General features: G+C 36.5%; 1 protein-coding gene across 2 annotated transcripts; it reads left to right on the forward strand.

The window, feature by feature from the left end:
• The first annotated feature begins 6002 nt into the window (after positions 1 to 6002).
• On the forward strand, positions 6003 to 15173 carry LOC130827352 (delta(14)-sterol reductase). Of its 2 annotated transcripts, XM_057693042.1 has the most exons (13): positions 6003 to 6155; positions 6258 to 6375; positions 6492 to 6562; positions 9639 to 9695; positions 10409 to 10500; positions 11368 to 11415; positions 11835 to 11955; positions 12053 to 12099; positions 12694 to 12775; positions 13565 to 13641; positions 13781 to 13900; positions 14443 to 14517; positions 14603 to 15173. In XM_057693042.1, exons 1-13 carry the CDS (start codon positions 6108 to 6110, stop codon positions 14754 to 14756), a joined length of 1110 nt encoding a protein of 369 aa, XP_057549025.1. In that variant the 5' UTR covers positions 6003 to 6107; the 3' UTR covers positions 14757 to 15173. The 2 variants fall into 2 exon arrangements, with proteins under 2 accessions (XP_057549025.1, XP_057549026.1); XM_057693043.1 differs by lacking the exons at positions 6258 to 6375; positions 6492 to 6562 and having other exon boundaries at positions 6064 to 6155.
• The last annotated feature ends 461 nt before the right edge of the window (positions 15174 to 15634 follow it).

The following is a 15634-nucleotide window of genomic DNA, read 5'->3' on the forward strand; positions in this document are numbered from 1 at the left end:
AATTATTTTATAAATACTAACTATTTTAATTTTGAAACACTATTAAGGTTTTGAAAATTGTTATATGTATCACTTAACGCTATTTTCAACTTTTTGACCATTTCTTTACCAAATATAGATATTTAAAAAAAATATTTTATATTATTAAATCATTAACAATTACTAAACTGCTAGCAAAATAAGCACGCACTATACCAACTACTAAAACCAAAAAAATTCCTATCAACAAATTGTGAACAAGTTTATAACATACTTTATGTTTTCTAATTGTATTCATTGGTCGTGGTTAGAAAAAGAGAATTTAACCTTGAGGCTAGGAATTTTTTTAAAAATAATACTTAACAAATAATAGTCTGATATAAAATCCGATTCTCACGTCACAACCCACTAATGTAAAAATTATGCATCATTAAATTGCAATATATAAAAAATTCAAGGAAAAATTACCGTAAATAATACACCCTTTTAACTTTTTTTCTACAATAATATAAACTATTGATTAATCATGAATAATACGACCTTTGAAACATGTTTTCTCACGAGATTCAATTTTACCGATTACCTGTATAACAGGTGATTTCAAAAAAAATTAAATTTAAATTAAAAAAATCTCAACTCCTCCAACGTAGCTGTGCACCACCGATCCCCACCCTCCACCCTAGTGAACCTTCACTACCAACACTATCACCACCTTAGCACCGGCGACTCCTCCAGCCTAACCCCTGCGCAACCATTTATCTCTTCCCTAACCCATTTCCACCTAGAAAATCACAGAAATGGTGGTCCAACTTCTAATGGTGGTCTTTTCGCATAAGATTGTGGATAGGGATGTTGTGCTAATTGGAGGGAGGACTGGTAGCTTCCCTTAAGGTCTTCCATCTAGTGGTTGGCGTCTAGGAGACGGAAAGGAGACATTCGTCTGAAAAAGGAAAATGGGTGGCTCGATCTGGTTTTGTGGGTGGACCGTTCTGGGATGGTGGTTGGTAGTTGGGTGGCTTAGGAATTGAGGGCCAATCCATCCAAGGGAGGGGAATAGGAGGGGGTGGGTGAGGCGCGCAAGGTAGTGGATGTCGATGAAGGTGATGGTGGCCTGTAGTGGGTGGGTCACCGTGATGGTAGTAATTGAAGTAGGTGTAATGGTTGATTTTATTTTTTGGTTAATTAAAAATTGGTATTATTATATGTTGTGCGACAGCGGAAGCAAGGTCGATAAACAATAATGAAACAATAAGAAATTCAATGCAAACAATAAGAAAATAACACAAGAGATTTAACGTGGTTCACTATCAATGTGATAGCTACGTCCACCGGCACCGAGAACAAATAATTTCACTATGATCGCAAATAATTTACAAGATGAATTACAATCACACTTACAAATTATAATGATTCTCTTGTGATCTGTCTTAATTTGTGAATCATGAGATCCCTAGTACTAACAAGAGGGGGTATATATAATAAAACCATCTTGAAAGACAACTTGGGGTCTAAGTAACCACAAATAACCGACCACAAATAAAGGTAACCGTCCCGAAAGACATCTCCCGTGAAAGAAAACCGCAATTAGGCGAGCCGTGTAAAAACTACGCGAGCCGCGAAATGGAAACAGAACGACTCCGCACCCCGCGGAGGTCCTCTTTGACCCACACTCATCTTCTTCAATGGTGCTAGCTAGTTTGAGTCACCATTAACAACAATCTCCACCTTGAAGAAAACTCGTGTTCAGCAAACGATCTCATCAACACAAAGTGAACATATCTCAAGCCAAAACACGATGTAAAGCTCACGCATAAGCCGTACATTCCGATAAGTCTTCAACCAAGACTCATCCCGACAAGTCTCAACCAAGACCTATCACATACTTGTCACCAAGTATAACAACTCATAATGCTCCATCTGCATCACAAGCCCCGGACAAGCTCCACCTTAAGGCCAACATGCCTACAACAGGAGCTCCCCAACACCGCCCTTAAGGGCCTACTACTTCACATAAGAATCAATATTTAGCAAGTCTAAGCAATGTTTAAACTTACTAAATGGAACAGGCTTAGTAAAGAAATCAGCTGGGTTGTCAGCGGTCCCGATCTTCTTTACCTTTACCCTCTTGTCAGTACGCAAGAAATGATACCTAACATCAATGTGCTTGGTCCGATCATGGTGTACTTGGTCTTTAGCTAAGCAAATGGCACTTAGACTATCACAATACACCGTAGCAAAATTCTGTGCGATACCCAGTTCACCTACAAGGCCTTTGAGCCATATGAACTCCTAAGCTGCAGAAGTTAAAGCCATGTACTCAGCTTCAGACTTCAGTAATAGACAACGTAACCGAAGACTGCAATGTAGACTTCTAACTAACCACAGAACCACCCAAGTAAACACATACTCGGTCACCGACCTCCTGGTATCCACATTAACTGCATAATCAGAATCGTTATATCCAGTTACCAAACACTCCTTACCATTCCCATACACAAGAACAATGTCAGCTGTCCCTCTCAAATAGCGAAAAAACCTTTTCACCCCCTGCCAGTGCTCTCTCCCAGGTCGAGCCATGAACCTACTCACAACACTGATAGCGTGCGCAATATCCGGCCTAGTACATACCATAGCATACATCAAACAACCAACTGCGTTGGCATAAGAGACCCTAGACAAATATGCCAACTCCTCCTCAGTTTGAGGTGACATAGACAAAGACAATTTGCAGCTCATAGATGTTGGTGTACTTATATGCTTCGATTTCTCCATCCTAAAACGAGACAAAATCTTTTTGATGTATCTTTTCTGAGTCAAGAAAAGCTTACCCCTAGTGCAATCCCTATAGATCTCCATACCCAAAATCTTTTTAGCTGGAATCAAATCTTTCATGTCAAATTCCGAGTTAAGCAACTCTTTAAGTCTAGCAATATCCGATTTATTCTTTGTGGCAACAAGCATGTCATCAACATATAACAACAAATAAATCATGGAACCGTTATCCAACTTACTATGATACACACAACAATCATACGAGTTCCTATCAAAACCATGCGAAACCATAAAAGAATCAAACCTCTTGTACCACTGCCGAGGGGATTGCTTAATTCCATACAATGACTTTAGCAATCTGCATGCATAGTGCTCTTTCCCTGCGATCTCGAATCCCTCGGGCTGCTTAATCAAAATCTCCTCCTCCAAATCACCATGGAGGAAAGCCGTCTTAACATCCAGCTGCTCCAGCTCAAGGTCATAATGTGCTACAATTGACTATAACACACGAATAGAAGTATGTCGAACCACCGGTGAGAATATCTCCACAAAGTCAACCCCTTCTACCTGACTGAACCCCTTTGCAACTAGCTTGGCCTTAAAACGAACTTTCTCAGATTCAGATGACCCTTCTTTCTTCTTAAAAATCCACTTACACCCTACAAGCTTTCTCCCCCTCTGGTACCTTCACAAGTTCCCACACTCTATTCTTATAAAGAGACTGCATCTCTTCTCCCATTGCAGCAAGCCATTGTGCCGACTCGCTAAAACTAATTGCTTGTTTATACGTAGCAGGTTCATATGACTTTACATCATGAGCTACACTCAATTCATAACTTGTCAAATTCTCAACAAAGCAATTTCTTCCTTGCATCTCTTCAATCAATCTAATAGGCTTCTTGATAACTCGTCTAGGCTTCTCAAGAGTAGTGTTAGATTGACTACATTACCCCTGATTAGACTACTCCACCTCCTCCCCAAAGTTAGGAGAAGTTGGAACAACCTCAGGTTCATAAGTACTCGGCACTAGAACCTCAACATCATCATCAATAAATTGCACTCGAGGTAAATCAGCAATGGATGACTGATGTACCTCAAGTATCCCATCTGTCTGTAGTATGTTCTCCTCTTCCTTCCCTAAATTGGAAGACTCCAAGCGTTTCTTATAATATATGATGCTCTCATCAAAAGTGACATCCCTACTAAGAATGACCCGACCCTCTAAAGGTGAATAGATTCTAAACCCCTTCACACCATCACCGTACCCAACAAAACACCCCGTCTTGGCTCATGGATCCAGCTTACCCTCACTAACATGATAATAAGCAACACAACCAAAGATCTTCAAATTAGAGAAACTAGGCAACTTACCACTCTAGATCTCAAACGGGATTTTGATGTCAATTCCCGAGTGAGGACCCCTATTGATGATATAACAAGCTGTCATCACAGCTTCACTCCAATACCTCCTCCCAAGCCCTGCATTAGAGAGCATGCATCGAACTCTCTTAAGCAGTGTCTGATTAACCCGCTCTGCAACACCGATCTACTATGGTGTCATCCTGACGGTATGATGCCGACCAATACCCTCATCTGCACAGAATTGATTAAACTCCTCTTTGCAAAACTCTCGCCCATTGTTTATTCGTAGCTTCTTGATCTTTCTACCCTGTCGATTCTCTACCAAAGCTTTCCATTGCTTAAAAGCTTTTAAGGCCTCATCCTTTGACTTAAGCAACCTAAGCCATGTATATCGTGATTTGTCATCTATAAATGACACAAAATAGCGGAAACCTCCCATACCTTCAACCCTAAATGGACCCCAGCAATCTGAATGGATATAATCGAGCACTTTATCAGTAATGTGAGCACCCTTGCTGAACTTTGACCTGTGTTTCTTCCCAAACACAATATGCTCACAAAATCCAAGGTTGGCAACCTTGATCCCGGATAGTAGACCCCTCTTAGACAATAGCTGCATCCCCTTCTCCCCCATATGACCAAGCCTCATATGCCAAATCTTGTTCATCTCATGGTGAGACACCGATGCGCAAACCGCAAAACTAGACAGTGTGACACCCTTAAAGACATAGAGGGTGTTCCTCTTGGTACCCTTAAGTACCAACTCCGAACCTCGATAAATGGACAGCTCCCCATCTGAAAACGCTCCATTGTACCCCAAATCATCCAAGACACCTAATGAAATCAGATTCTTCCCCAAAGCAGGGACATGCTGCACGCTAGTCAATGTCAACTTTCGCCCATCTCTAGCCCTCAATCTCATGGACCCAATACCCATAACCTTACAAGGTGTGTTGTTACGTACAATAACATTACCCCAATTGCAAGACTCATACGTGTCAAACCAATCTCGACGCGGACTCATATGGAACGAACACCCCGAATCTAGAACCCAATCATCAGAAAGATCCCCAGACTTAGCAGAACTCACTAATGTCAAATCTTCCTCCGAATTATAGTTCTCCTTCGGTTTTTCCTCAACTACAGCAGCTTGGGACTTGCCCTTCCTCATCGGACAATTAGCCCAAAAGTGACTCGGTTCTTTGCAGTAATAACAGGTCTTCCCCGCAGTCTTACCAGATCCCTCATTGTCGTTTCCAGCACCCGATCCAGTATTGTTACCCTTGTTAGCCCCTTCTTCTTTTTAGATTTTTCGGACTTAACAAAGAACCCACTGCCACTCTCCCCGTTATCACCTATAGCTTTCTGACGAAGTTCCCTAGTATGAAGTGCGTCTTTACCAACAACAAAAGACTACACAAAATTCTCATAGTTAGATGGTAGAGACACAAGTAAAATCAGCGCAGCATCCTCATCATCTATTTTAACATCTAAGTTACGCAAATCCAGTAAAATAGAGTTAAGTTTTTTAAGATGTTCCCGTAAGGGAGTACCTGACTGCATTTGGAGGCTGAACAACCGCTGCTTCAGCAATAATTTGTTGGTCAGCGACTTAGTCATATACAATGACTCCAACTTCATCCAAAGTTCCGCCGCTGTAGCTTGATCAGCGACCTCCGTGATGATATGATCATCCAAACATAGCAAAATGGTAGAATGAGCATTTTCCTCCATTATTGCTAATTGCTCGTCAGTTAGTCCGTCTTTCGACCCCGCAGTAGTACTCTTTGAAGCCAACGGACGCCAGATTTGCTGTTGTTTTAACAGAGCCTTCATCTTTATTATAAAAATAGCTAAAAGTTTGTATTGTTCACGTTAATTTTTTCAAAATTCAATTGTATTAACAATTAAAAAAGATTGATAAAATATCCCAAACATTGAGCAAGTGTTGAGATATTGACGTGAAGATCAAGAAAGAGAGTCAGATTCAAAAAATGGATCTTCATCCTCTTCTCTACTCCTCCATTCCTTCTTGGTCTTCTGTAAGCTTTTTCTGATTAACCAATCGTCACTTAATCTTTATGCTTAATTTTGTGGGTTAATGTACTTCAATCTTATTTCACTGTTTTCTGCTGAGATTTTAGGTGGGTTTATTGCTATCATATTTTGGGTACTTAGCAATATTTGGGTCTTTTCTTCCTGGAAAAATCATTCCTGGTGTCACTTTAGCTGATGGAAGTCGCCTCCATTACCGCTGCAATGGTTTAATTATTTTCTTTTTGTTTCATAATCAAATTTCCATAATGGACTTTTTAGGAGGTTATTGTTTTCGACGTTGAAATTTAATGATTTTTAATTTTTTTTTGTTGGGTTTTTAGGTTTATTGTCATTGATTTTGTTGGTTTTGCTTCTTGGTGGTGGAGTTGCTGCTGGATTGCTTTCACCTACAGTATGTGGTTTATCTTATCATTCTATTTTGGTTCTACCTCTTTTGGGATTCTGTCAATCAATTAAACAATCAAATTAAGTGTTTTTACATCTAAAGTGTCAATTTTAACATTCAAAATGACGTGTTAAATGTTAAAAACTAAAGTGAGTATTTTAAGTATGATTGATCAAATTTAGAGTTAGGATTTGTGAATTAAGTATTCATCAATCAAAGTTAAGTCAAGGATTTCAAGTTAGGTTATTGAAGAATGAAGCAAAGCTAGGGTTCATCATCAAGTAGAATTGGGGATTTTATATATCTTCATTATAATTCTGAAATTATGATTCTTATTTATTAATTTGGGTTATTGAAATCAAGATTAAGGAGTTGACTGATTCAAGTTATAGCTGTTAATTGGGATATTGAAGAAGGATTCAATTGAAGTTTCTTGTCGGTATTAATTGATTAATATTTGGGTATTGTGTTTCAAATGGGTAATTGATTCTAGTATTATTTAGGTAATTAGTTCAAGTGTTGAAGTTGGGTTCATTTGAGTTCTCTTTGAGTTCTAATTTATGTGGTTTAGTATTTTATTGTTGTACTTTTTGTGGTTTTGATTCATCTTCAAAGTTTAAGAGAAAAGTTCACTTTTAGTTCTTAAAAATCAGATTCTGTCCTCTCTGTTCTCGGCTGATTTCGAGCCTCTTCTGGGCGTTTCTGAGTTCTGGTGTCTACATAAGAATTATAGAGCTTCGACCTTCGAGTCGCGGTCGCACGGGTACTTGAATCGCCCCCAAATGAGTTGAGTTCTGGTGTCTACATAAGAATTGTAGAGCTTCGAAACGCGGTCACGCGGGTACTTGAATCGCCCCCAAATGAGTTCGTATGAGAGAGTTATGACCAAAATACTAACATATTGTCATGAAAATCGAGAATAACCAATCATGAGATCAATTGTTTGAAGTAAGATTTCAATTGGGTATTTTAATCAAGTATTTAAGATTATTTTATGTTTCTTTATTGGGTAATTATGGATAGTATGAGTTTGTTGAGTATTATTGATAGTGATGAAAAAAGGGAGCTTGGATTGTTATCTTTTGGCGTTATAAGTTGATGTACACAAGGTGTTTGTTCAAATGCATCAATGAAGTTCTTTGATTTTCTAATTTGATTTTTGGTTGAAGAATTTATTCATAAAGGTAACCTACTACTTTCTTTTAAATTTAATTTATGTATTTTAATGTTCAAGTTATGTTTTATAAGGTGTGGTATTACTGCTGCTGTTATTTGAGTAAAATTGTATAATTTTTGGTGTTCGAAATTTTAGATTTTGACTTCGTTTGACCTTGCTTCTAGTTCTTGATCAAAATTATGTTTTGTATGTTCACAACTTTATAAATATGAGCTTTTAAATATATTGTACTATGAAAATGAGTTATGGTTATTGATTTCAAAGAAAATCAAGAGATTTATTGATTCGTTTTATATTGAAATGTTCGACATTGAAAAATTTTCGTTTTTGGGAATTGGCAACGAATATTTATATCTGGATTATTGGGAAATCCCATAGCTTGATAATAGGTAATGGTTATTCTGATCGGTCTCGAGCCTATGATCCCGTTTCGTTCTTGCAAGAATGTATTTTCGGTGATGACTATCACTCGTCTTCTTAGGATTTAGATCAAGCCTCCTGACGGTCCATATATTCCCACATTTTAAACTGTTGTTACATTATTGTTTTTAATGAGTTTTGAATAAATATGTTTGGTATATAAAGTTTTGTTTGTTTCGCAATGAAAGCATATGTTTCATTTGCCATATTGTTTCGCTATTGACTTATAAAGTAATAGCCGTATTTTGATTTTGCTATTAACTTGTACAGTTATAGCCGTATTTTGATTCGTTATGAACTAAAGGTTCATAGTCGTGTTTATGTCGATACCAATCGGTGTTTTTAAAAGAGTTTGGATTTGGATATAATAATGTTTTAGTTAGTTACCAATTGAGCAAAGAATTTGATTGGAGATTTTGTTAATGACTTGTATATAAATGTGATAGTTTGTCGGATTACTCAACAATTCAATTGTTGACAATCTTTGATGGGGCCTATCCTTTATGGGGGATAGATCCATTTTTAGGTTAGCTCTGATGTGGAGACGATGCCTATTTGTATTGTGTGTTATGTACGAGGCGAGGACTTCTTTTTGAAATAAAAATGTTAATTAGATATTTGTAAATTAAATTGTAATAATTTTATAATGTTTTGTAAATAATATTCACTTAATTATGTAAAAATTTTTAAATACTCTGATATTGGTTTGCTGCGGCTATTGAGCCACAGGTTGGATTCAGCTCAGACTTCAATAAGTCTTCCGCTATGCTTTGTAGACAATATTATTATATTGTTTACGCTGGTTTGGGCTGTTTCAGTCAATGTGCTGCTGTGTACTTTTGTTCAATTGAAACTTACTGAATTCATTGGGTCATTTTCTCAAAAACCTTAGCTGTAACTGTTTTGAGCAGGGAGGAGGTGTGGAGCAAAAATGAACAATAATTTTAAGCCCCTATTTTTATATATATATATATATATATATATATATATATATATATATTGTAATTTCGGGACCCAAATCAAGTAATTTAACTAATGTGAACTAATATTTGGGGCCGTCAATTTCGGGGCTTTGTGCGGTGGGGCACCTTACACGTGCCCAAAACTTCCTCTACGTAACATTGAACAATAGTAGGAAATGGTTATAGGCTTATAGCAACTATATTTGCTTTGAATCTTGAGTATCCAAGTAGAAATAATGAAGTGTAAGCAATTCAACGGATTCTGACCTTTTAGCACAGCAACAAACAAAAAGAGAATAAATGAGGTCGTAGGAGGAACATGAGGGAGGAGGACTGGACTTTACAACTCCATTGGTTTTTTTCATTCATCGTCTATAATGGACCTAGATTTAAATAATTAGTTATCGGACGAGGGGTAATCCTCACTTGCTTACATACTCATCAATCAGGCCATGGTCGGTTTTATTGTTGTGTAGTTCTGTTTAACTTGTATGTAGTAACTTTAACATGTGCTCGTATGCAGGCCATTGCAGACAGAGGACTTGAGCTTCTCTCTGCAACATTCATTTTCAGTTTTCTTGTAAGTGCTCCTTTTATTTGTTAAACTGAACTAGTATTAAAGCCTTCTTCATGTGCACAATTATATATCTTTCCTTGTAATAACTTTTCCTATCATTTCTTCTGTTGTGGTTCTCACCCTTCCCTCATTGTTTTGTCCTGTAAGTTTAATGTTTACTCATTGATGCAAGAAAGGGGAGGGAAATGGAGAGATTGAATTTCCCTCATTCGGATACCAATAAGGGAAAGGAGAGAAATGAAGGAAAGAGAATTGGAATCAAGAACTCCTTTACATTTTAATCAAAACAAATCTTTTCAACATTGGAAAGATTTGGAAGCAAAACACACCAGTTTCCCTACCCTTCCCTCCCCCTTCCTTTTCTTCCAAATAATATTATCCAAACATAGTGCTAGTTACAATGTGATACTATGGTAGTCAATGTTCTTATGGTTACATGCAAAACTAGTTTGGCAATCATGTGTATCAATTAATGTCTAGTTTTTTTTTTTTTATTTATTTTGTCAAGTTTGCTAGTTTATTCAGAACACATGGCATTGCTCCTGTACATCATGCTTTCTTTGTTGATTTGTTTGTTAATTACAAAATTGCTACCGTTCATATAATTTTCTTCAATTACTCATGCTTTCGTATTGTTTGCTCTACACACTGCTTGCAAATGTTCTTGCTTGGACATATCACATAGTCTACTCACATTCTATAGTTGTAAATGTCAGGTCACTTTGTATCTTTACATAGTGGGTAGCACTTCCCGTGACCAAAGTTCTTCTTTGAAGCCGCATATTGCCGGAAACATTATTCATGACTGGTAATTTTGATAGTCAACATTAATGCACTTTTGAGTTCGGTTATTCTATAAACTATTTTCCTTCACTATTAACTTGAAGGAAAAATGAATTGTGGAATCTGGTGATGTGATGACTATAAAGCGATGCTAATAAGTTGCAACCTGAAAATTATTCTGATTCTCTCTTACGTCTATGTTATGGTAGTTGAAGTAGCCAAGTATGTAATAGAGAGAGAATGAAGTGGCTTCTATTCATGGCATTTTTAGGCATGAACGCCTAAATTCAGGAGTATCAATCTTTTGGGTTTGTTTATGACCATCCAGAACTCATAGATTTATATTATATATAGATTTATGTTTCCAACATCAGCATTCATTTTACCCTCACTTATTAGTATCTCTCTATCAGCATATCCGACTATTATAAAATTTAGATTAATTATTTCTTCATAGGTTGTGGTAAGGGGTACACTAGCTTTATAAGCTTCCTTTTATAAACTAAGTTACGGAGGATGTTCTATTTTGATTTTTCATCCAACAAAAGACAACTGCATGAGAAGATTGACTATGCAATATGCCCTTCATTCATTCCTCTATAATTTAAAGCAAAAACTTCAAGAATAGTGCATTGGAATTAGGCAAACTTTGCACCTTTAAGTACTGGATGGATGCATCTTTTCGTGATGTTAAGCTTTGTCTTTAGGAACAATATTTAGTGCTCCGTGTGCTTGGATCATTAGAGTTAAGATCGAAAATTTTCAAGATTGATCATATATTTGAAATTAAGATGGGTTTTTTTAAAAATTAGACTTAATATGTCAATTTCAAATATGGAGTGTCTGATTCGGCCCACTTATGCATGCTATTGGTTTCTGTGCTCTCCAATAGGTGGTTTGGAATACAGCTAAATCCTCAATTTATGGGCATTGATCTCAAGTATGTCTCACAATTTTCACTTGCTAACGCTCTTTGGATTAAGTCATGATTTGCACTTTTTATATTTGTAATGTTTTCATGTCATTATGAACACTTTAACATGCTACCCAACACTTGTAATGTTGTTGGATTTTCTTTGGTTCAATTGTTTGTGACCACAAAACTTGCACACTTAAAGCCCTTCTCAGCTTCTCATCTTGGTATATTGTCTAGTCTACTTTCCGTGATTTTGTGACCTTCTTTTTCTATTCATTAACTTATTGAACATAGTTTAATTAGAAGTTTGTCATCCTTAATCTTAAGGCAAACATTATGGTATTTACGATATTGACTCTTGAATTTATACATATTACTTTTCATGCAATAAGCATTATTGCTAAAAGCAAAGCTTTTATGCTTTTGACATTTTTCATATGCAGATTTTTCTTTGTGAGAGCTGGAATGCTAGGATGGTTGATTATTAATCTTTCAGTTCTGGGTAAAAGTATCCAAGATGGCGAATTGCATCGATCTATGGTTCTTTACCAGCTATTCTGTACTGTATGACATTTTCGTACCCTCTAACAAAATATCTGGGATTAATGGTATTTTCACTCTTAAATAATATACTAATACAATATCTCATATGCTGTTTCAGTTTTACATCCTTGACTACTTCTTTCATGAGGAATACATGACTTCCACGTGAGTACAATTTCTTCTATTTCCGCTTTAAAGTCCCATTGATACTTTTGAGCCACCAAGGTTGGATGCCTTGTGATTACCGTGTTAATTAATCTTATGAGATGAGGAATGTCTAGTCCAAACTTCCTACCCAACTTCTCCTCCTTTAGCTAGGGTTAGTAAATGAAGTTCATTTGATCCCACATAAGCTTTTTCTGAACAACTTTGTTGTTTTTACCAATATTTAGGAACATGACATGATTTCTCTCAATTTTCATAATGTTATTTTTCCTATTGACTATTAATGCTTTATTTTTCTTTTTTTCCTAGGACCTTGCGCTTAAATGAAAAGAAAATAAGAGTGACCTTTTTGCTAATATAAGCTTATTAAAGTTCTTGAAAACGGGCATTGTCTTAAGCGTCAATTAATTTTGAGTATAATGCGCTGGTCTAATTAATTTCTTTGTTTATGTGATGTGTTATTCTTCCAATTGTTTTTTTGGCAATGGAACTTGAAACATGGACTCGACTGCTTATGTTGCTTATTTTGATCAATTGTGAGCCGTAAATAATTAGAGTACAAGTTTTAAACTATGTATCTTTATTGATTTATAGGTGGGACATAATTGCTGAGAGATTGGGCTTTATGTTGGTTTTTGGTGATTTAGTGTGGATTCCATTTACATTTAGCATCCAGGTATACTGTTAAGAACTGCTTTGGAATTTATTGTTGGTTTGGTTTTGTGAAATCTTGTGACACTTATCCCTTCTTTTTTTTGGTTTCTAAACTTCATACGATAATTAACTTAAATTTGCTAAAAGTTCACTTTGAAAAATGTTGAACCCAACAAGCCAACCCAAAAATCGACCCACAACAACACAACTATACTTTACTTTATTCGGTCTTATCTAATATTGATCTAAAAATATAAAAAAAAAACAATTTCAATGATCACCTACATATATTCTCATCCTCCATTACTTTCTATCTATTCTCATTGTACTCTTCAAAATCCCGATTCTTCATAGTTATCCAAGTCATCTTGTCGTACCTCCCCCTCTTCTAATCTCCTCAAAGTCTCACATTTCATTTTTCCAACCGGAGCTATTATAGGTCTTCATTGCATATGACAAGAGCAACTTAATGGGTTTACTCATTTCGCCTCTACGGCTCCTAGACCCTTTTTACATATTCATTTCAAATTTTATCCTTTAAGATATGCACACTCATCCATCTAATATATACTTGAATTTTGGCTGTTAATTTTTTCCTCCATGCCATTGTCAAATGTTCAGGAAATATGCATATATGAGTCTAACTTTGATGAGTTAAAACACTATACAATCATAACATTAATTTACAAATACATGCCCAAGAGAAGTGTGTTATTTACAATGGTATTGAAATTGAGTTAGTAGTAAATGCAATTTTCACCGTTCATAAAGACTTTAGATTGTTGATTCGTGAATGTGCAATTTGTCGCAGGGATGGTGGCTTTTGAGAAATAAGGTTGAGCTAACGACAGCCGCAGTAGTGGCAAACTGTATTACCTTCGTAATGGGGTAATTACATTGGATCTTCTCGACACTCTGGGCACAAGTTTTTTTTGTTTTTGCTTTGTTGCGACCGGCAACCAATTGCTTGTTGTCTGTATCTTTATCCTTATGTTTCCTCAGTACTTGTATGTTCCAATCTGGACAGGTATGTCATATTCAGGGGTTCTAACAAGCAGAAACACGTGTTTAAGAAAAATCCTAAAGCACCCATATGGGGCAAAGCTCCAAAGGTCATTGGGGGCAAATTGCTCGTTTCTGGATATTGGTAAGTTTCCGTGAACCGAATCTTCTCATCTTAGTTGAATACCGAATCTAGAAAGATCCAAACATTTCCTGTTATCGATAGCTTGTTGATAGGGGTGATGAATGGGGCCGATAAGGGCCGGGACGGGATTAAGTAAATATGGGCTGGGCTTTGAAAGCTTTACCCGACACGATCCGGCCCGTTTTTATTACTTAAAATTAATATTATCTCCATTGATTAATTTATTAATAATTAAATAGTAGAAACGTTAATAATTCCTATTGGCATTGTCATTTTTAATAATTAAATTTTCCATCAATTATGCTATTTAAAAGGCCCGATCCGACCCTTATTAAGCTCTTTTTTTTGGCCCACTTTATTTTAATTATAGTACAGCCGTTTTGGCCTCACCCATTTTTTAACCCGGTCCTTACAAAAACCCTTCTAAAAACGAGTCGGATAAGGGCTCAAAATGGGGCCCGGCCCGTTGAACACCTACTTGTTGCTTATGCTGCTTGTGTCATCCTGGACTATTTGATTCATTGTTATATGTACAATGCCAGGGGAATTGCTCGGCATTGTAACTATTTAGGAGACTTGTTATTGGCACTGTCATTTAGTCTACCGTGTGGAATAAGGTGAGCGCCATGTTCTTAATTTTTGTGGTAATGCAAATGTGCTTGCATCTGACACCGCTTTTCACCTGGTTCCTCGTGCTTGCAGCTCTCCGATTCCTTACTTTTACCCCATCTATCTTCTTATTTTGCTGATATGGAGAGAGCGAAGGGATGAAGCTCGATGTGCGGAGAAGTATAAAGACATTTGGGCTGAATACTGTAAAGTTGTGCCCTGGAGAATAATGCCATATATTTACTAGTGGTTTATTTATACCGTCAACACCCTTCCTTCTGTAATCGTTTTTGACTATCGACATATCATCTCTCAAATTCTAATTCAGTCGAGTAATGGTAGATGCAAACATGTTACGATTATTCTATGCACATGCTCTCTTTTTTGCGCTTCTGGGTTGATTAGTTTGGTCTGTGATGCTGTGCCTGAGACGTGCGTACATTACTAGCAAAACCTTAACATCTACGATAAAGTCTTATGAAGATTGTAAATCCGGGTAGCAAATATTCCCGACATTAGACATCTTTTCGGAAAACCAAGGATTATCACTCCAATTAGGAAAGTTGAGCTTCTTTACGAAGATATTATTGTTACGTTGCCTCTTGTAATGTACTCGATTTGCTTCAATGAAATACCGAATATGGTATCGCACCTTTAAACTTCACATCAGGCTTATTCTTCTGATTCTTTTGCTTTCTAATTTGATAGTCAAGTCACTTTCATAGTCTTTTTGCAAATAACATTGACATTGTACTTTGATGATATGTTGGTTGGAGAAGGATGTTAAACCATCACTTTCAAAGCATTTGTCATATCATGAATTTGATGGCTATGTTCATGAGGGGTGATTGATATTACTCTCATGGCTCGTTTATGACTTAAATATGATAGCAAATTCAAAAGAGACCGATTAATATTTAGTGCCTTCAAAACTGAAAACACACAATATGTCCAATGATGTCTTTGAGGAAATTCGTCTTTGATGTTTAAGTTAATATTTCCCTTTTGAAATACTTGTTACATTAAGGTTATTAGCATTATTCATTGTTTAAGTTTATTTTATGTATTGCAGCTAATCTGTAAGAAAGAATTTAGTCAAGTGAGATCTTGTTTGAATTGTTTAAT

Source organism: Amaranthus tricolor, chromosome 11 (genome assembly GCF_026212465.1).
Source record: "Amaranthus tricolor cultivar Red isolate AtriRed21 chromosome 11, ASM2621246v1, whole genome shotgun sequence".
Lineage (NCBI taxonomy): Eukaryota > Viridiplantae > Streptophyta > Magnoliopsida > Caryophyllales > Amaranthaceae > Amaranthus > Amaranthus tricolor.